Source organism: Sus scrofa, chromosome 9 (genome assembly GCF_000003025.6).
Source record: "Sus scrofa isolate TJ Tabasco breed Duroc chromosome 9, Sscrofa11.1, whole genome shotgun sequence".
Taxonomy (NCBI): Eukaryota; Metazoa; Chordata; class Mammalia; order Artiodactyla; family Suidae; genus Sus; species Sus scrofa.
Genome location: NC_010451.4, coordinates 39,284 through 61,848, shown reverse-complemented (window position 1 = coordinate 61,848; position 22,565 = coordinate 39,284). Strand labels below are relative to the sequence as shown.

The 22,565-nt window shown below is 45.7% G+C and overlaps 1 protein-coding gene and 1 long non-coding RNA gene across 8 annotated transcripts in view; one reads left to right on the top strand and one right to left on the bottom strand.

The window, feature by feature from the left end:
• The window catches only part of ZNF143 (zinc finger protein 143), a 59,613-nt gene extending 42,928 nt beyond the window's left edge, over positions 1-16,685 (top strand). For all 7 annotated transcript variants that reach the window (XM_021062244.1, XM_021062243.1, XM_021062241.1 and 4 more), the window contains 3 exons: positions 3,904-4,065; positions 9,876-10,022; positions 14,852-16,685. In XM_021062244.1, the coding sequence (XP_020917903.1) occupies positions 3,904-4,065; positions 9,876-10,022; positions 14,852-14,935 (393 nt within the window). In that variant the 3' untranslated portion in view covers positions 14,936-16,685. The remainder of the gene's footprint in view (positions 1-3,903; positions 4,066-9,875; positions 10,023-14,851) is intronic.
• On the bottom strand, positions 3,606-22,416 carry LOC110255345. Its single transcript, XR_002335499.1, has 3 exons — positions 22,285-22,416; positions 5,430-5,490; positions 3,606-3,842 (listed from the first exon to the last, which is right to left on the bottom strand). It is a non-coding gene; the product is annotated as an uncharacterized LOC110255345 (long non-coding RNA).

Sequence of the window (22,565 nt, the reverse complement as noted above, 5' to 3'; positions counted from 1 at the left end):
CAGTCAAACTTGTCATTGTTTTCTAGATGCCACTGGCCTGGGATAATTCAGACTTGACTTCGTATCTAAGCTCTAGCTAAGGTTGTCTTAGTACCTGGTGGAAATCTGCCCCTTCCGGGGAGAGCGCTCTTCCTGCCCGTCCCTCTGAGAGCTTTACCAGCCATGGTTAATCTGCCGTCGGTGTTGATAACTGCTGCTGTGCTGATGTTGCCTAGAAGGCAGAGCACGTTGAGGAGAGGAAAGTACAAAGCACTTGTACCATCCCGTTCATTCCTCCTCCCCTTACTTTGTGGGTTTTTTTGTTTTTTTTGTTTTTTGTTTTTTGGCTTTTTAGGGCTGTACTCGCTGCTTATGGAGGTTCCCAGGCTAGGAGTCTATGAGAGCTGTAGCCACCAGCCTGCACCACAGCCACAGCCATGCCAGATCCAAACCATGTCTGCGACCTACACCATAGCTCATGGCCACACCGATTCTTAACCCACCGAGCAAGGCCAGGGATCGAACCCATGTCCTCATGGATACCAGTCAGGTCCATTAACCACTGAGCCATGGCGGGAACTCCCCTCCTCCCCTTACTCTGACGTCACTAATTCCACTCGGTGCTTTGGGCCACTGATGGGCATATAAAGTTAAACATCTTTGCTAATACTGCTAGTTCAATATCAACCCTAAGCCTTTTTTAAAAATTAGGTCATCACAGACAGAGTCTATGAAGGTCCTTTGATCTAACCTCCTTCCCTCCCTATGCAGGAGAAGTTCCCTCTGCAGCAGCCCCAGAATAGATGAGGCAGCTTCTTTCCTCAGAGGCAGTCTGTTCCACTGTTGGATAATTCAGGTGTTTATCAGACTGGAACCTACCACTGTGTCATCCACCCGTGGCCCTTCTCTGACCTTATAGAATGAATCCAATCCCTCTTTATGCATTTTGGGGGCTTTTTTGTTTTTTGGTTTTTAAACCTTTTTTTTTTTTAAATTAAAGTGTAGTTGATTTACAGTATTGTGCCAGTCTCTGCTGTGCAGCATAGTGACTCAGTTGTACATGTGTATGCATTCTTTTTTTTTTTCTTTTTTGGTATTATGTTCCATCACGCTCTATCCCAGGAGATTGGATATGGTTCCCTGTGCTATACAGTAGGACCTTACTGTCTCTCCATTCTAAATGTAGTAGTTCACACCTATTAACCCAAACTCAGTCTATCCCACTCCCTCTCCCTCCCCCTCAGCAACCAGAGGTCTGTCCTCCATGTCCATGAGTCTGTTTCTGTTTTGTAAATAGGTTCATTTGTGTCATATTTTATATTCCACATGTAAGTGATATGGTATTTGTCTCTTTCTGACTTCACTTAGTATGAGAATTTCTAGTTGTGTCCACATTGCTGCAAATGGCATTATTTTGTTCCTTTTTTAATGACTGAGTAGTATTCCATTGTGTATATGTACCACATCTTAATCCATTCATCTGTCAATGGACATTTAGGTTGTTTCCATGTCTCGGCTATTGTAAATAGTGCTGCTATGAGCAGCATGAACCTTTTTGTAGTTTTGTCCAGATATATGCCAAGGAGTGGGATTGCTATGTCATATGGTAGTTCTATATTTAGTTGTCTGAGGTACCTCCATACTGTTTTCCATAATGGTTGTACTGGTTGACATTCCCACCAACAGTGTAGGAGGGTTGCCTTTTCTCCACATCCTCTTTAGTATTTGTTATTTGTAGACCTATTAAATGGATGGCCATTCTGACTGGTGTGAGGTGGTACCTCATAGTAGTTTTGATTTGCAATTCTCTAATAATTAGGAATGCCAAGCATTTGTTCATGTGCCTATTGGCCATCCATATCTCTTCTTTGGAGAAATGTCTGTTTAGGTCTTCTGCTCATTTTTTCATTGGGTTGTTTAGTTTTTTTGTTGTTGAGTTGTATGAGTTGTTTGTATATTTTGGTGATTCAGCCCTTGTTGGGTTGCATTGTTTGCAACTATCTTCTCCCATTCCATAGGTTGTCTTTTCAGGGTTTTTTTTTATGGTTTTCTTTGCTGTGGAAAGCCTTGTAAGCTTGATTAGGTCTCATTTGTGTATTTCTGTTTTTGTTGCTGTTGCCTTGGGAGACTGACCTAAGGAAACATTTGTATGGTTGACATCTGAGAATGTTTTGCCTGTGTTCTCTTCTAGGGATTTTTATGGTGTCAGGTTTTATGTTTAAGTCCTTAAGCCATTTTGAGTTTATTTTTGTGCATGGTGTGAGGGTGTTGTTCTAGTTGCACTGATTTACATGCAGCTGTCCAGTTTTCCCAGAACTGCTTGCTGAAGAGACGGTCCTTGTCACATTTTATATTCTTACCTCGTCAAAGATTAATTGACCATAGGTGTCTAGGTTTATTTCTGGGCTTTTATATTCTGTTTCATTGATCTGTATGTCTGGCTTGTACTAATACCACACTGTTTGGATTATTGTAGCTTTGTCATATTGTCTAAAGTTGGAAGAGTTATGCCTCCTGCCCCCCCCCCCCAATCAGGTTTACTTTGGCAATTCTGTGTGTTTTATGGTTCCATATAAATTTTTGGATTATTTTTTCTAGTTCTGTGAAAAATGTCATGGGTAATTTGATAGGAATTGCATTAAATCTGTAGACTGCTTTGGGTAGTATGGCCGTTTTAGCAATATTAATTATTCTAATCCAGGAACATGGGATATCTGTCCATTTCTTTGAATCTTCTTTAATTTCCTTTATTAATGTTTTATCCGTATCCATTTCCTTGGCCAGGTTTATTCCTAGGTATTTAATTTTTGGGGCTGTGATTTTTTTTTCATGTGTCCTGAAACAGCTGTTTTCTCCATCCCAGTGTCGTATGTTCTCTAGACATAACCTTCCTGTTTCCTTTAGGACTTAGATCACTGCTCCATTCCTTGGCCAGTTAAACACCAAATGTTTGGGTTGAGCATCAACCCAGTGCCAGGCATTTTGGAAAGCTGAGGGCAGGGAGTACAGGAAGGAAGGTGTCATCACCTAGAAGGAGAGGCACATCCCTAAAATGGATAATAATTTCTCATAATGATAGGTTTTTAATGAACAGAAATGTAGATATGTAACGTGTTGTGACAATCTGGAGGAAGGAGTTAATGCTTCTTCCTGAAGGAGGCTCGGAGGCCTCTGTAGAGTATGGCCGTTTAGCTGGGTCCTGAAGAATTTTCATGAGTTAGCCAGGCAGAGAGTGACGGGAAGGGCAGAGCCACAGCAATGTAACAGAATGCGACACCCCGGGACTGCAAACGGCTTCTTGTGGTTGGAGTGCCCGATGTGTGTGCTGGCTTGGAGGCCCTGAAAGAGTCTGGGGATGCCGTTACGGTCATGAAAGGTCGTGAATGCCATGGAAGAAGTCTGAAGAGGAGTGATGAGGAGTCACTGGGGATTTGAGCAGGCAGCAGGATGAAATTCGCTTGTCTTTTAGGAAGGTAACAAGGGAGAGGATTATTAAGGAAGGTTAAACTAGATGCCTGGAAAGAAGTTATATCATTGCAGAAAATTTAATGGAAAAAACAGGGGTCTGAATTGGCAATAGAGACGGAGAGGAGGGATACGTTTAAAATGTATCCCTCAAAGAGGGTTTTGATGACCTCTTTCCATGAGTTGATCCCATTGTAAAATGCTTCTTTGCTCCCATGGACTTAGACAAGGATTGGGCCTACTCCTTAACAAAGACTGCCGAGGAACACAAGCGGCATGACTTTTTTTAAAACAGGGGTTCCCTGGTAGCTCATCAGGTTGAGGATCCAGCATTATCACTGCTGCGGCACAGGTTCGATCCCTGGCCCAGGAACGTCCACGTGCTTCCGCAGATGCAGCTAAAAAACAAAACAGAAACAACAAGAACTTAGGCTTACTGTGAAATGCGTTGTTTTGCAGGTCAACATATCTCAGGCTGACATGCAAGCCATTGGCAACACCATCACGATGGTCACACAGGACGGAACGCCCATCACGGTGCCTGCTCAGGACGCGGTCATCTCCTCAGCAGGAACACACTCTGTTGCCATGGTGACTGCGGAGGGTACAGAAGGCCAGCAGGTCATTGCTTTTTCTTTTATACCAGTCGCTACATATCAGTGTCAGAACTGTCGCCTAGGTGTCCTGCACAACACACAAACCTCAGGTTGAATCCCGGTGTTAGAACTTCCTAGCTGCGTAACCCTCTGAGTCTCTTTTTCCTCATCTGTAACATAGGAATGGTTACTGCATCTACCCATAAGGTTAATAGAAGATTGAGATGATACATATAAAGTACCCAGGTATGTTTTAAGTATTCCTTAATGGTCACTCTTCCTGTCATCATTATCATCATTAGATTGTTAGGGAAAAATTTTATTTGCAAAATTTAATTTTTGGAATATGTAATATATTTACATAGTTTAAGAATCAAAAAGTATAGGGAGCCTCCTTTGTAGCTCAGTGGTAACAAGCCTGATGAGTATCCATGAAAATGCAGGTCCAATCCCTGGCCCTGCTCATTGGTTTAAGGATCTGACATTGCCGTGAGCTGTGGTGTAGGTTGCAGATGTGGATCAGATCTGGCATGGCTGTGGCTGTGGTGTAGGCAGGCAGCTGTGGCTCTGATTTGACATCTAGCCAGGGAACCTCCATATGCCACGGGTGTCGCCTTAAAGAAAATAAAAAAAGCAATAAATCCCAAACTGGGAAAAAGATATTCACACTATATTTGACCATGGACTTGTATTAAGAATATATATCAGGGAGTTCCCATCGTGGCGCAGCGGAAACGAATCTGACTAGGAACCATGAGGTTTCAGGTTCGATCCCTGGCCTCGCTCAGTAGGTTAAGGATCTGGTGTTGCCGTGAGTTGTGGTGTAGGTTGCAGACGCGGCTCAGATCCAGTGTTGCTGTGGCTGTGGTGTAGGCTGGCAGCTGTGGCTCTGTTTCGACCCCTAGCCTGGGAACTTGCATATGCTGTGAGTCTGGCCCTAAAAAGACAAGGGAAAAAAAAAGAATGTATAGCAGACTTCTGTAAATCAACAATAAAAAGATGAACCCATTAAAAAAGAGCAAAAAAGGAAATACTTTTAAATTAGCAAATCATTTGATTAGTTATTTGAATAGACACCTTACAAAAGAATATACATGAGTGTCAGTAAGATAAAAAAGTGCTCAACATCTTTAGTCATCAAATAAATGAAAATTAAAGCAGTAATGGGATACCATTTCAGACATGGGAAATGGCTAAAATCAAAAAGACCAACAAAACCAAATGCTGGCAAAGATATGAAGCAACTGGGACATTCAGCACCCTAGTGGGAGTACAAAATCATCCCGCCGCTTTGGAGAACTGTTTGGTAGTTTCTTATAAAGTTGTACATACGTCTACCCTATGACTTAGCAACTTCGCCTAGAACACATGCTGTATGATTCCACTTACGCAAAATCCAAGGACAGACAAGACGAATCCGTGGTGGTAGAAATCAGAAAGTTCAGCTTGGCTGGGGAGGAGAATTGAAGGAATGGAATATGAGGGAACTTTTCTGCATCTTGTTTTAGGTGGTCGTTTCATAGTTGTATCTAACTGTCAAAACTCAACAGAACACCTAAGATCCATGCATCGTTATTGTTTGCTAATCATACCGTATATGCCATAACAAAAAAGCCAATCCCCAGCTTTCAGACTGTCTTATGGAATGGTCCCACCTGATCGGTGTGCAGTTATTTCCCTGGCTCTGGCATTCCTGGATGGGCTTAGAGCCCATCTTGGGTAAATAGACCTTGTACCGGTTTCCAGTTGCAGGTCTGGAAAGATAGCAACCCTAAAGCAGACATTCTGCTTCAGGTAGCTTATTGGTAGCCTGTGGGCTAGGAAGACTCCCAGGAGAGCAGGCTTTGAGGGCTAGAGTGGAGCCAGGCAGCTTCCACAAGTTGGATGTCACAGCAAGGGAGGGGGTTTCACTTGAGGACCTGCCGCTATCACTGCTCCTCCTGCTGGAACTACATTGGGCAAATGTTGACTTTCCACTGAGGTGTTTAGACATCACCTGTGAGTTATCTGTAATACTTAAATTGGCTATAACATTTCTTTACATGCACGGGAAGAAAACAATCAGTCCTTCCCTAAGTGTTTTTGTTTTCTTTCTTTTTTTAATTAAGGTAATTGCGTTTCTCAGACTCATTTTTCCAGATGCCTCTGGAAGCCTGGTTAGCAGGTATAGACTGAAGAGGCAGTGCTTTTCTTTTTTGTAGTTAATCAGGTTACAAAAGTAATACATAACCCCAATGGGAGAAAATAGTCTAGAAAGAAACCCTCACAAATATATTCAACTAAATTTTGACAATTGAAATTTGTCCATTCAGTGGGAAAGATCTTTTGTCTTTTCAACACATGGAGCTGGGAAAACCTCAATATCCATGATCTGCAAAAGATGAAGTTGGACCCTTACCTAGTACCATGTATAAAAATAAGCTCAGGAGTTCTCGTGTGGTACAGCAGGTTAAGGATCTGGCATTGTCACTGCAGCAGCCCCGGTCCCTGCTGTGGCATGGGCTTCATCCCTGGCCCAGGAAATTCCACATGCCTCAGGCACAGCCAAAAAAAATAATTTAACTCAAAATTGATCAAATACCTACATTTAAGAACTAAACCTATAAAACTTTTAGAATAAAACAAAAGTGAAATTCTTCATGATCTTGGATTAGGAAATTATTTCTTATGACACCAAAATTATAGGCAATAAAAGAAAAAATAAATTGAACTTCTTCACAGATGCTTGTACATCAGAAGCCACTACCAAGAAGTGAAAAGACAGTCTTCAGAATGAGAGGTTCAAATCATGTATCTGATAAGGGATTATGTATGTATATTGCAGATATAGTTTCTTTAGGGCCACACCTATGGCATATGAAAGTTCCCAGGCTAGGGGTCAGATTGGAGCCATAGCTGCCAGCCTGCACCACAGCCAACAACCCCAGATCCGAGCCACATCTGCACCCTATACCACAGCTCAAGGCAATGCCAGATCCTTAATCCACTGAGCAAGGCCAGGGATCGAACCCACATCCTCATGGATACTAGTTGGGTTCGTTACCACTGCGCCACCATGGGAACTTCTAGAATATATTTTAAAATAATAAAAATTATATTACGAAGGAATAAATATCTAGACTATGTAAAAAATCCCTATAACGCTACAAGGAAAAAAACAAGCAACCTAATTTAAAAATGGACAGAGGAGGAATTCCCTGGTAGCCTAGTGGTTGAGGACTTGGCATTGTCACGCTGTGGCTTGGGTTTAGTCCCTGGCCCAGGATCTTCCACATGCCATGGGCATGGCCGAAAAAGGGAGCCAAGGACTGACAGACATTTCTCCCAGAAGATTTACAGACGGTCACTTAGCACATGAAGAGCTGTCCCATTAGGATGATTATCACCCAAACAACAGACAGTAACAGGTTTGGGGGTGATGAGGAGAAATTGGAACTCTTGTCCGTTGCTCCTGGGAATGTAAAGTGGCGCAGCTGCTGTGAAAGAGTATGATAGTACTTAAAAAGTTGAGCACAGGTACATATGATCCAATAATTCCTCTTAAAGCTGTATACCCAATAGAATTCGAAAATAGAGAAACTGAAAATCAGGTATAATCCCTTGATGTTAAAATAACTAATTTCAACATTTTGGACTATTTGTCTTTTTTTCTGTGCATGTGTGTGAACGAAGTTAGTGTTATAATACAGTTTTGTATACTTGTCATCCACTAACGTTACATTTTGAGCTTTTTCTCCTGTCAGTTAAATAGGGGAAATCCTCTTTTGAAAGGATTTGTAATACTTATAAAATAATCCATCAAATGGATATACCATAAGGTATTAACTCGTTCCAAATACGTAAATTTTTGTACAAACTTCTGACTATTTTCATAGGAAACAAATTCTAGAAATGGCATTGTTTTATTAATAGCATGAACTATTTTAGGCTTCTTGCTATATATTGCCAGATTACTTCCCAGAAAGTTTTTTCTTGTTTTAAAAAAATGCTATTGGAGTTCCCATCGTGGCTCAGTGGTAATGAATCTGAATAGTATCCATGAGCACGTGGGTTTGATCCCTAGCCTTGCTCAGTGGGTTAAGAATCTGGCATTGCTGTGAGCTATGGCGTAGGTTCCAGATCTGGCTGGAAGCCACGGTTGCTGTGGCTGTGGTGTAGGCCAGCAGCTGTAGCTCTGATTTGACCCCTAGCCCCTAGGGAACTTCCATATGCCGCGAGTGGGGCTCTAAAAAGAAAAAAAAAATTATTGAAGAATAGTTGATTTGCAATATTGTGTTAATTTCTTCTGTACAGCAAAGTGACTCAGGTGTGTGTGTACACACACACGCACACAATTTTTCATATTCTTTTCCATTATGATTTCCCAGAAAGCTTTAACAGTTATGCCATGAATCAAAAAGTATTCTTGTTTTACTGTACTCTTGCTAGCACTGAGGATTTTTTTTTATATTTGCACAATTCATAAGCAAAAGGTAAATTATATTTTTCCTTTCATTTGTCTACTGATGAAGTTGAGCATGTTTTTCATATTAGCCAGCAATGTTTTTTCTTCATTGGTATAAAATTTACATAAAATGAAGTGCTCAGATCTTAAGTTTACAGTCCTTTGGTTGTTAAACGTATACACCCACCCTGTCCCAAACAAGGTCTAGAACATTTCTGTCACACCAGGAAGTTTCCGTGGTCCTCTTGCAGTCAGTTCCCACTCAGCTGTTCACATTATGTTATTTCGTCTGTTCTTGAACTTTGCATAGTGGAGACAGAGTTTAAACTCTTTTGGAGTTCCCGTTGTGGCTCAGCAGAAACGAACCTGACTAGTATCTATGAGGTTCAATCCCTGGCCCCTTCTCAGTGGGTTAAGGATCTCGTGTTGTTATGAGCTGCGGCTCAAATCTGGTGTTGCTGTGGCTGTGGTGTAAGCTTGCAGCTGTAGCTCCAGTTTGACCCCCAGCCTGGGAACTTCCATATGCTGCAGGTGTGGCCCTAAAAAAATGTATATATATACTCTTTTGCATTCAACATAGCATTCTGGAGATTTATCCATCTTCTTGTTTATACATCAGTACATTCTTTTTTATTGCAGAGCAGAGTAGGAGTATATCACAACTGATCGATGTATTCTTTCTTTGATGAACATTTGGGATGTTTTTAAGTATCTTATAACAGGTGTAGCTGATGCCATTTTCTGTGTTATCTACATAGAAAAAACTACACTTGTGGTTTAAGAGCCACGAAAGCACTTTTAACATTCCAGCTAGATGGTTCTGGACCAAGATGGAAAGATTCCCTGGACTCTGAAAGAGGAAATGAGTATAACAGGATATGTTACTGTTTTGTCAGTATTGCTACTGGTACTTTGTTTTCCTAGTTAAATGGAAATCCAATTTAAAATGGGACAGATAAAACAGGAGGAAATAGTGTATCTACCACTGACCCAAACTCAGGCATACATAGGCGTTTGAGTTGTGAGTCCACCTGTGTCACCTTCCAGGCAGCTGCGTAGGGTCATAGATTCCAGGCCCGGTCGCGTCTCTACTGACCTCTACAGGTTAGCAGAGCCTGTCTAGCAAGTCCCTGTCTCCAGTGTCTCCACCCCGTTTTGCCGTTGGCTTACTTCGTAACCCTGCATGAGTCTCTTCTTTCTGAGCTCAACTTCCTCAAATGAAAAACCAGAGTCCAGAACAGACAGTAGGTAAGGTCTTCCCCAGTGTTAGGCTTCTACACGTCTGTGGTCAGAAGGGAGGTTTTCCTTTTGAATTTGAAGACAGTCCCTTGCATTAAATGGTCTTTAACTATTTGAATCATAGTTTTAATTCTTCTCTTGTATTTTTAAAGGTTGCAATTGTGGCTCAGGATTTGGCAGCATTCCATGCTGCTTCATCAGAAATGGGGCACCAGCAGCATAGCCATCACTTGGTAACCACAGAAACCAGACCTCTGACCTTAGTGGCGACATCCAATGGCACCCAGATTGCAGTTCAGGTGGGTACAGTGGCAGCTGTGCCGAGTGGACAGCAGTGCTCCCAGCGCTTACCCTGGGACCCTGTGCTTTATGCGTGCCCTTCACGGAGGGGGGCCCAGGGTAATCTGTTATTTAGCCTCTTTAAGGAAGTCGTGTGTTTGAAGTAGACTCAGAGAGGCCCAGGTTTTGTTCTCTACTATCTTTGCCTATTCTAGGGGAATTTAAAACCAGAAAAACAAAGCTCCTGGTAGATATATTTCCCTGTGCGTACCTGGCCTTTTTACTCTCAGAATAAAAGTCTGATTAGGCAGGAGTCTGTAAAGCCTTTAAGGAGCCGCTCCATGGAGATGAGCCTCGTGTGGACATGGGCCTGTTAGTCTTCTGAGAATCACTGCACAGCCCTATTTAATGGTAGGAGCGTTAGAAGATGATGAAGCAGCTGTTCTCTGGGAGGTCACTGCACTCAGAGAACCCAGAATGCTAGGTGTAAATTACCTCTCCTTGGGAAGCTCTTTGTTTTTAATGTACTTATTTGGAAAAGGGTTAGAACATATTCAGGAAAATGCCAGCTATTAGTTTTAACTTAATATATGGGAATAGAAAGAGAAGTAAGATGGCGGAATAGAAGGACTGGAGCTCAACTTCTCTCCTAAAAACAACAAAATTCACAACTAAAGCTGAGCAGTCCCCACCCAAATGGACCAGAAACCTTAAAAAAGATACCCTACTCCAGAAGAAAAAGAGGAGGCCACATCAAGAGGTAGGAGCAGCAATTTCGTGATATAAACAACCCCATACCTCCCGGGTGGGAAGCTCCACAGACTGAAAACTAACTGGTTCACAGAGACTCACCTACAGGAGTGAGAGTTCTAAGCCTCACATCAAACCCTCACATGCGGGGATCTGGTCCTGGGAGAAGGAGCCCCTGGAGCAGCTGGCATTGAAGGCCAGTGGGGCTTGTGCACGGGAGCTCCACGGGACTGGGGGAAACGGAGACCCCATTCTTAAAAGGCGCACACAGACTTTCACGTGCACTGGGTCCCAGGGCAGAGCGAGGTCTCCATAGGAACCTAGGTCAAACCTGACTGCAGTTCTTGGAGGACATCCTGGGAAAACAGGGGTGAATGTGGCTTGTTGTGAGGGAGGGACATGGAAGGCAAAGCTCTGGGGAATATTCAGCAGCTGCCTTTCTCTGGAGGGGGCCATTTTGGGAAAATCTGGCCCCACCCATCAATCAGTGCTGAGAAGCCCCAGGGCAAACACAATCCAGGTGGGATCACAGCCCTGCCCCTCAGCAAACAGGCTGCCTAAAGACCCCTCAGGCACACAGCTGCCTCTAATCCCATCCAGAGACTAAGCCCCACCCACCAGAGGGATAGGAATCAGCCCCACCTACCAGGGGGCAGGCATCAGCCCCTCCCATCAGGAAGCCTACAGCAAGCCCCCCACACTGACTTCAGCCACAAGGGGGGCAGACAGCAGAAAGAAGAGAGGCTAAAACTCTATTATCTATAAAAAGGTCACCACACCAAAAACCTATAAAAATGGAAAGACTATAACTCAGATGAGGGAGAAAGGAAAAACCCCAGAAAATCAGCTAAGCCATGAGGAGATTCTCAGCCTCCAGGAAAAAGACTTTAGACTGTCGATGCTGAAGATGATGCAAGACATTGGAAATAAACTGGAGGCAAAGATGGATAACTACAGGAAACACTGACCAAAGAGATACAAGATAGAAAACTTAAACAAGAAGAGATGCAAAATACAATAACGGAAATAAAAAATTCACTAGAAGCAGCTAACAGGGGAATACAGAAGGCAGAAGAGCAAATAAGTGAGGTGGAGGACAGATCAGTGGAAATTATGGATGCAGAACAGAAAAGAGAAAAAAGATTGAAAACAAATGAAGAGAGTCTCAGGGAACTCTGGGACAACGTGAAACACACCAACATCCGTATTGTAGGGCTGCCAGAAGGAGAAGAGAGAAGGGGACAGAAAAAATATTCCAAGAGATAATAGCCGAAAACTTCCCTCACATGGGAAAGGAACCACTCACTCAAACCCAGGAAGCACAACGAGTACCATATAAAATAAACCCAAGGAGGAACACACCGAGGCACATATTAATAAAACTGACCAAAATTAAAGACAAAGAGAAAATCCTGAAAGCAGCTAGGGGAAAGAAACAATTAACACACAAGGGAACCCCCGATAAGGTTATCGGCAGATTGTTCAGGAAACTCTGCAGGCCAGAAGGGAGTGGCATGATATACTTAACAGTGATGCAAGGATAAAACCTCCAACCAAGATGACTCTACCCAGCAAGGCTCTCATTCAGATTTGAAGGAGAAATCAAAACCTTCTCAGATAAGCAAAAGCTGAGAGAACTCAGCACCACTAAACCAGCCTTACAACAAATACTAAAGGAATTCTCTAGGCAGAGAAGAAAAGCCAGCAAGAGGAAACAAAAATTCCACGAATGACAAGGCCCACCAGTAAAGGTATATATACAGTAAAGATACGAAATCATCCATGCACGATTATACCACCAAAATCCGAAATCATGAGAAGAGGTGGGTACAAATGCAGGACACCGGAGATGCACTTGCAATTAAGATAACAACAACTTAAAACAATCTCATTTATATATAGACTCTTAGATCAAAACTTCAGAATAACTGCAAACCAAACATCTATACTTGATACACAAACAAGGAATCTCTGAAGAAGAAATATATCTCATAGTCAATAAGTGCCTAATCCACCATGAAGGGGGTCATTTGACATCGTTCTTGGAAGGCTGAAGTCTTCTCAGATCTGATTCTGATTTCCTCTCCATCAAAGAATTTATGATAATTATAATTAAATAATATAACTGTACAATTAAATAATACAGTTCTACAATTGTGTTATTCATAACCATTTCTCTCCATGGTACAATGTAAGGTCTATAATGTCTTGTTTATCACATCACCTAGAATGGTGTAATGCCTATACTGAAGAATCAATAAGATGTAACAAATTATGAGGACATATTTATATAGTTACTCTGTTTTTTAACCAATTCATGCATTTTATATTTTACTTATTTTCAGGGGGCGTATTATTTTTGTTATTCTTATCAGTTATTCTTTTTATTACGCTATGTAAAATATTTAATGGTATATAAAGCTTTCTTTTTTATAAATTTTAGTTGCATAATATACACAATTTTAATATAATGCTAATTTTTAAAGAAAAATTGAAATGTAATAGAAAATACTAAATAGTAAAAATGAAAGCCATACAAAATGGGATAAAGTATAGAATAAATTTCCTATTTATCTCAGCATATTTTCCATTCCACTTCTCCAGAGGGAGTCGCTTAAGATCCATGATATCATAATCTGTGTGAATGTAATTGTGTTTAAATATATGTATTTTGTAAAAAAAAAAAAAATTAAAGAACAGGCATTCTTCCAAAAAAAAAAAAAAATCAGAGACAATAATTCTCTCAAGTGAGTTCATTTAAATATCTTAAAATGAAGTGTAACTTCTATAATGTTTTCCATTAATTTTGCTAACGTCACCCTCTTAGAGTTAGAAACAAACATGTCTTTACGTGAGGGACTGGGATATCAACCATGGATTAATTTTGAATGCTCTTGACCCAAAATAGTGTACACCTTCTGTCAGCCATGAGGAAGAAATACAAAGCAGCTGATCCTGATACTCAGAGATCATAGGAAGCAATGTGTTTGAAGAAAATCAAATGCCTACAGGGATCTAATAGTCAAGATAAAAGTTTGAGCCTGGCCAAAGATAAAAGAATAGAAAATACGAAATATTTTGACATACCGAAAACGTAGTCCAAATTAAAGGCACGTTACTTCCTAATGTTGAAGGATATGATCCAGCAGTCCCGCTCCTGGGCATATACACATGCAGACAGAGCTGCAGTTCAAAAGAAGCATGCACTCCTCTGCCCACAGCAGCACTATTCACAGTAGCCAGGACATGGAGACAGCCTGTACGTCTGCTGACAGACGAATGGATTAAAAGATGTGGTGCAGACACACAATGGAATACTATTCAGCCATAAAAATGACAGAATAATGTCATTTGCAGCAACATGGATGCAACTAGAGAGTCTCATACTAAATGAAGTAAGTCGGAAAGAGGCAGACAAATACTACACAATATCACTTGGATGTGGAATCTCAAATATGGCCCAAATGAACTTATCCATAAAACAGACACAGATTTACAGACACAGAGAACAAACTGTTGCGCCTAGCGGGGAGGAGAAGGGAGTGGGCTGGATGGGGAGTTTGGAGTTGGTAGATGCAAACTATCACATGTAGAATGGATAAGCAACGAAGTGGCACTTTAACAGCACAGGGAACTTTATCCGGTCTGTTGGGATAAACATGATGGGAGATAATGTAAGAAACGTGTGTGTGTGTGTATGAATGACTGGGTCACTTTGCTGTACAGCAGAAATTGACACAATCCTGTAAATCACCTATACTTTAATAAAAAATAAAAATATAAAATGGTTAAGATTGTAAAAAAAATAAAGGGAAAAAAATATATATGGGAATAGATGTGAAAGGCTTAGGAAGCTCTCTACTTCTGTCGGAAAGGAGAAGCATCTTTTTTTCCCTGCATGTGTAAAGGCTTATCAAAATGTTAAATAAAGAAACTGCGTTCTTCTCCCCGGCAAGGATTTGTTTTTGTGTTTTGTGGACCAGCATTAGGACCTCAACAAGGCCAGGTGTCTGAATTGCAGAGAGAAATGTTATGTCTGGCATATTTTAGGTTTCTTTGGCATTATCTTGACTGTGGTTTTCTGTATGTTGCGTTTCAGCTTGGAGAACAGCCATCTCTGGAAGAAGCCATCAGAATAGCATCCAGAATCCAACAAGGAGAAACGCCTGGTTTGGATGATTAACCCTAGAACAACGGAGCAATAAATGGGGAGGAGCCTTTCATCTCCAGGCAGCAGAGATGCATGAAGCCCGGGCCCAGGAAGATGAGAAGTTTTCCATTCCTGAAACACTGTACACTTTTTTATGCAAGAGTGAAGAACGTTTTATTCTTGACACTTTTGTGTATATAACCCTTGGAATAGATTTCCCAAACTGATTGTGTACAAGGAAGTATGAAATTAGGGCAATACAGTAAATTTTTATGTTACTCTTTTACCAGATTGCAAGCTCTGAGAGTCCACATGCAAGACCAATGGAGTCTTATGGAGTCTTACGATGGATTTTTAACTTCCTGTGAAAATAAATAAAGGCTGTATCTAAAATGCAAAGGTTCTGTAAGTCAAAACAGTCATAATTCCAGAAGCCGTCATGGGTAATCAAGGGTGTGAAGCCTGCAGATACTTCCCTCAGCTATAGCAGCGTGTCTGCAGTTTCTGTTCTGCTGTATGGGTGTCCATTTTTCTTTGTATCCCACGGTTTGAAGACTATTCACCATAGTTTTCCATCTCTGTTAAATACCAGCTCTTCAAGCTGAAGTGCTAATTACATTAGCATGACATTGGATTATGTGTAAAATTACAAAGGTTGGTTATTTAAAATTAAAAAGTTAAATCCAGTACTTTGGTTTTTTAACGATTTTCCTTAGTGTTCAGTTCTTTGTTACTGTTTTTTGTTTGTTTGTTTGTTTTTTTAATGAACCATCAAAAGTTTGACCATAGGCTGGAGCCTGGGATGACAGTGCTGTAATTGGAAATGGCTTTACTCTGAAAGTTAGGTTAGTGGGTTGGTGTAAATTATTTATTTTTGCTTATGTATTTTTGTTTTAAAGCTTATTTGCCCTAAAGTTTATTATTCATTTTGAATACAGCAGTTTTTTAAACGGTACCTTTATATTTGTATTATTAAATTGGTGTGGAGGGTTGGGGGAAGTGTTGCAGAAAATGCGACCAATGCAGTAGACTGTGATGCAACACACAGAGGTTGAGAGTGTGGGTGTACTGAGCACAAAGTGCGTTCCCTGCGTTTGGATCTGCGCATAGCAATTTTGTGAGCTCTGTGGGATCGCCTCCTCCCGTTTGTACATGAAGAGGTCAAGTGTCCACCCAGGACTTTGTCTGTGGGGAGGCAGCACGGAGCCTTGAGAACCCAGGCTTTCTGACCCCAACATCCAGGCTGTTTTTTTCACCACAGGTGCCTTCTCAAGGGGTTAATGTGTGGCAGAGATTATCAAGATGAGCCTTGGTGATTTTCATTTTTTTGTCTTTTGTCTTTTTAGGGCTGCCCCTGCGGCATGTGGAGGTTCCCAGGCTAGGGGTCTAATCAGAGCTGTAGCTGCCGGCCTGCACCACAGCCACAGCAATGCCAGATCCGAGCCGTGTCTGCAACCTACACCACAGCTCACAGCAATGCCAGATCCTTAACCCACTGACCGAGGCCAGGAATTGAACCCACAACCTTATGGTTCCTAGTCGGATTCGTTTCCACTGTGCCACAAGGGGAACTTCGAGCCTTGGTGACTTCTGGTTGCCCAGTGACCTGAGCACCTGAAAAACCATCTCTAATGTCAGAAATTCAGTGTAGGGTCCACCAAGGTCCAAAAAGAGCTGGGGAGGGTATGTGCGGGCTGTCCTTCACTATGCTTTGTTTGCCAGAGAGCTGAAATGCGGCTGTGTTTCATTTCAAGCTTTACAGTAAAAAAAAAAAAAAAAAAAAGTGCTGTTTTGTTTAATATGTTATCTTTGATCAGGTTCTTTGAGGCCTTGCTCAGAAGGGTCATGACTCAGTCACTTGAAATGGGAAACCCTTCAGGCTAGACGGCGGGGGGGGGGGCGGGGGGTGTTGCTGCTTTGCCCTCCACACTCTTCAGAGACACCTGATGGGAGAAAAGGCCTTTGCCACCCACAGTCTCAGTCTCCATTCCTGACAGGAACCTTTGGCCACACAACTCCCAGCTGAGGCTCAGAAAGGGGCCTGCGTCGGGGGACGGGGGGGTGCAGCCCCCACCTGGGCCCTGAGTCTGGCTGTTGGCAGGGAGCTCCTGGGAAGCTGTGCTTCCCAGAACAGAGGCTGAAGTTCAGCCTCCCTATGCTCTGCCTTCGTTCAGATTCCAGGGTCTTTCTCCCTCTTGTGCCACTGGATTGGGCAGGGCTGAGCTGGACACTGCTGGTGGGCCTGACATTCCCTCAGCTCGAAAGGAAATGCCTTCCTCCTGGCACCAGAGAAGGGCAGGAGGCTGCTACTGGTTTGTCCCCTCCCTGCCTTCCTGGGAAGGGACCTCAGGAGCCTAGAGAGGTGGCATATTGCCCCAAGGCAAGACTCCACCTGATAGTGGCTAGCAAAGCTGGTGAGGGCTTCCCTCCCAGAGTGGGGTTCAGAAAGGAGCCCTCCAAAGCTGAAGTGTCCTCCCAAACCCTTGACGAAATGAGTACACTTCAGCAGAAGGAGCTGGCTGGAACCCAACTGCAATGTGATCCAGACAATGCTCAAGGCAAACCTTTCAGTCCAAGAAAAACAGCCCACTCCATCCCAGGCACAATTCATTTGAGAACTAGCTCAACAGGGCTATTGGAATCTCGTGCTGAGTACTTGTTGTATAAGGGTGAAAAAGTCCACAGGTTTGGTCTTTTTGCCATTTCTTGGGCCGCTCCTGTGGCATATGCAGGTTCCCAGGCTAGGGGTCCAATCTACACCAGGGCCACAGCAATGCGGGATCCGAGCCACATCTGCAAACTACACGACAGCTCACGGCAACACTGCATCCATAACCCACTGAGCAAGGCCAGGGATCGAACCCAAAACCTCATGGTTCCTAGTCGGATTCGTTAACCACTGAGCCACAGCGGGAACTCCCACAGTGCTTAGTATCGTTCAGGTATTGGTATTGAGGACAGCAGGCAGCAAGCATATGCCTGCAGTAGGAATTAAAACCTGGGTAATAATACTGCCTACTGGAACCTTGGGTGGGAAGCATTTTCCAGAAGAAGGGTTCTCTGGGTGCAAGCTTACCTTGTCTTACTCACGGGGAAACAGATTCTAAGCAGGCTAGACTTTTCATCTGCCTTCAGTACGACAATGTGTCTTAAACAACAAACCTCAGGCTTCTGTGTTCAAACCTGTTTCCCTCACTTAAGAACAAACTGCCTAAGTGTGCTTTGCTCTGGCTAATAAAGTTTGCCACTTACCCAAAAGAATTAACGAGTTTGAATATGCTTTCTGTAAAGAAAATTTTCTGAGTATTCTGAGTTTAGCCTCATATCACAACCATGTCCAAAAGCAAGCAAGGATCTAGCGCGCACAGAGCATTTGGCAGCTGAGCTGGTCAGTAAGCCTAGTCATACGTGAATGGCCTGGGTGGCAAAAAGGTAAGGGTTGCTTTCCTGTGGAGACCACCATTGGGCCTGGTGTTCTGTAGGTCACTGGCATACACTTTGCAAATAGGGACCTAGAAGCCTCTAGTTTGTGACATTTCTAAGCTTGCTGACAGGCAGGTAGCATCCTAGCTATGCCCTGCCATTCCACTGTAATGAGGAGAATGCCTTTTCATACGAATCAGCCTTCTCCAGCATGGAGAACACATTTTGAGTGTGTTTCAAACCAGTTGAGTCCACTGCAAGAATCTGGTGCACACAGAGCATTTGACAGCTGAGCCGGTCAGTGACCCTATTTATATGTGAGAGGCCTAGGTGGCCAAAGGCAAGGGTTGCTTTCCGGTGGAAACCACCTTTGGCCTGGTGTGATCTCAGTCACTGGCATAAAATTTGCAACTAGGAAGCAGGGGTCCTCTGGTTTGTGACATTTTTAAGACTGCTGACATGCAGGTAGCAGCCTAGCTGGCTATGCCCTGCATTTCCACTGCAGTGAGGAGAGTGCCTTTTCATACCAAATCAGCCTTTTCCAGCATGGAGAACACGTTTGGAGTGTGCTGCAAGCCATAGCCTAGGGCCTTGCTTAGGGACTTGGCAGCATCTTCGTTCCAGGGAGAGTCAAGGATTTAGTTAGAGAAGGCTCGGGGTTTTAGCAGGGAGACGCAGGGTCCTCGTTATGGGAAGATCCTGGGTCTCAGGTGGGGAGGAGTCAGGCTCACAGTGAAGGACATGCAGGGCCTTAGGTCCAGACAGCCAGGTGGCTTTGGTAGGGACATTGTCAGGGCCTACGTTAGGGACAGCGTGTTAGGACTTTTCTTAGAGACAGAGTCAGAGCCATAGTTGGTGACAACTCAATTCCTTAGGTGGAGAAAATCTCGGCCTTAGTTAAGGACACACAGTCTTAGGGACAGGGCAGGGCCATAGTTAGCAACAGCACAGGGTCACAGGGATTTGCCAGTTTAGTTTGGACCAAGCAGAGCCATAGTAGGGACACTTAGGTCAAACTAGGGACAGCTCAGGTCTCAGTTGAGGACAGTACAAGGCCTTGGGAACAGATCAGGGCCTTAGGGACATTCAGCTGTAATTAGTGACATCACAGGGCTTTAGATAGACACAGCTCCGGCCTCAGTTATGGACAGTGCTTAGGGAGAGCTCATGCTCAGACAGCCCTGACCTAAATTAGGGTCAGAGCAGGGCCTCAGATAGGGACGGCACAGAACTTTAAGTAGATACAGCTCAGGTCTCAGGTATGGATGCTACAGGGCCTTAGTAGGAACTGTTCAGGACCTTAGCTAGGGACAGAGAAAAGCCACAGTTAGGGACAGAGCAAGGCCTTAGTTAGGACAGCTGGGTCTAGTTAGGAACAGAGCAGAGCCTCAGTTGGGACAGTACAGTCCTAAGTTAGGCAGAGTGCAGGGCCATGGTCAGGGACAATGGAGGGCCTTAGTGAGGAGCACTGCAGGGACTTACCAGGAAACCGAGCAGGGCCTTATTTAGGGATAGCGCTGGGCTCGGGTAGAGTCAGCTTAGGGCCCTGGTCAGGGACAGCTCACAGCCTTAGTCAGGCAAAGCTCAGGGACTCATTTAGAGACAGAGCAGGGACATAGTTGGGAAAACTTGCTTCTAGAAATGGACAGGGCTGTGCTTTTTAGAGACAGAGCAGGGCCTTGGTGTGAAATTCCCTAGGACAGACTCTGCTGCTCCATGTGCCCCGAGGCTGTGGCCTCCTGAGCCTCCAGGGAGCATAACGGGAGGGGGTGGCCTTGTTCAAAAGAAAGGGAGCTTCTGCCAGAACAAAACCTGGGGCTGCCACCTGCCTGCCTGCCGCCCTGTGTGCTGGGGCAGGAATGTGAGAGCCAGGCTCCTCCCCCCCCAGACACAGGACACATGGGGCGCTGGTCACTGGACTCCCACACGACATTCAAACCCTCTCCCAGGACAGGCCTGTGGGTGAGAAACACCACCTGAAGCCTATTAATAGGGCAAGCAGGTACCTGGGATGGGGCTGAGGGTAGGGAGGGTTGGAAAGTAACCAAGGACCCGCTCTCCCTGCAGTGCCCCCGGGGGAGCCCAGGAGGAGGTGGCCCCTCATGTCAGCACCCTCATGGCCCTGACCCCCACATCCTGAGCCTCCAGGGGACAAATACTCGAGCACCCCCAGTACCTGCCTGCACCTGCTGCAGTTAGGGCTGCCCTATCTTCACCGCCCAGTCCTCACCCCTCCCAGCAGACCTCCTGGGGGCTAATAGGACGGGGGTGTCCATGGCAGGAGCAGGGGCCCAGAATGGGAGAAGGAACCTTCCCCACGGGGCAGAGAGCCTCAGGGGCCTCCTGACTTAATTCAGTAAGAGTCTGTAAGGGGTGGTGGCCTCTACCCCTGGGGTGAGCAGAGGGGACACTCAGAGCCCCAGCACCAGCCCCGTGGGCCTGGACCGTGTGATCTCGTCCCCTCCACGCCCCACACTACCCAACAGTCACGACATGAGACACTGGCTGCGATGTCTGGTCAGGAGGGGCCCAGAGGCAGCCCTGGCGCCAGATCAAATGGCCTTTTCACAGGCAGTGGACACACCGGGTATCAGAGCTTTGCCTTGAGCGTCTAGAAGCTGAACTGCTCTGCGGCCGTGACGCCCATGTGCAGGGCAAGGGCGCACACGGACGCTGCCTCGGAAGCGTGTGTCCAGGGGCCGACCGCACCCGTGCTTCCTGCCCGACGCCTCCAGGCCTCCCTGGTGGGCACGGCTGGACCCGCCTCCACGGGCTCCCTGACCCAGAGCCTGCGGGGCCGCCGCTAGCAGGGCCCGGGGACAAGGGCGGTCACACCCCCGCCACGCTGCTCAGCTCCTCCTCCCCAGGGACCAGGGGCCGGCCGGCCGGTGGAGTCTGGCACCGGCAAAGCTCGACCCACCCTCCACGGGCCCCTGGCCAGTCCTCAGGCCCCCAGTCTGGCCCCCTCCCGGCGTCCACGGCACCCCGCCCCTCACTCCCAGTGTGGACGGCGGCGTACACGAGCTGCCCGGGAACTCTTCCCATGCGGGACGCCCCCTCATCCTGCTTCTCCTGACGACAGCCTGGACCCCGTATTTTGGGCAGGAAGGGGGGGTCTGTCCTGCCCCCTCCTGGGGGCCCATGGGGGCTGCTGGGCCTTGAGGTCTGGATGCTTCCAGGTGTGGGATGAACCTGGCACTGCCCGCTGGAGCCTCCCCCTCCAAGGAAACAGGGGGACCCCCCCCACGCTGGCCCATCCCCGGGCTCTGCTGAGAATCTGCTGGCTTTGCCCTCCTGACCCTGCAGTAAAATCTGCGCGAACGGGACCGGCGAGTCCCCTCAGGACGGCGTTCCCGGAGATTTCCCAAGACCCCTCGCCGCCCCGTTAGGAGCAAATCACTAGTCAGCCCGTGCTTCTGTCACCCCACGAGCAGCCTGGGAAGCGGAGGCCCGGAGAAGCCAAGTAACCCACCGAAGCGCAGATGTGGGGCCACGGAGTGGGGTCTGCTCCCGGCAGGTTCCATGCGCCCCCGTGAGGGGACCGGCTCTCAGAACCTCCTCTTAGGGGCAGTGCAATCCTTCCCCTCACTGGGGTTTGTTTTACAAGTCCTTCCTTTGCTGGGATTTCTCTTACAGTCCTGTTTTGGGGTCACCCAGGAGGCCTTTCCCCGTGAGGTGAGTTCAGACTTGCGTCACCAGGGCAGCTTCCCTGGGTCCCACTCACCACCTGCTCTTCCATTCCCAGCCCAGACCCAGAAAGACCCCAACCCCATGGCTCCACCTGAGCACCCACTCCGGCTCCTCCCTCCCATGTCCCCTGAAGTGTCACCAGGAGCTCCCACCAGCCCGGGTGTACTGCCCACTCCGTCCTAGGGAAGCCTCCAGGTCAGATGGAAGAAGCAAGAGGTACCCGTGGGGCCTCCTCCATGCAGCACAGTGGCCAGCACCCACCTACTGACCTTGTCGCTCTGGGTGAGCCTCAGTGGGGGTCCAAGGACCTGCAACATCTGCTGGCTCTCACCTCACCCATCGCTGCCCATGAAGACTTTGTTCTAAGCAACCCTGTGCTGGCTGCAGAGAAAGGATGCTTGTTCACACGCCCCTCCCATTGCACGGGGCTCGCGTGGGCAGGCCCTTCCCAGGACATGCAGCTCACCTGGGTGGTCACCCAGCAGCCCCTGGGGCTCACGTGGGCAGGCCCTCCCTGCACCAGGTGTCACCCAGCAGTCCCTCCACGTGG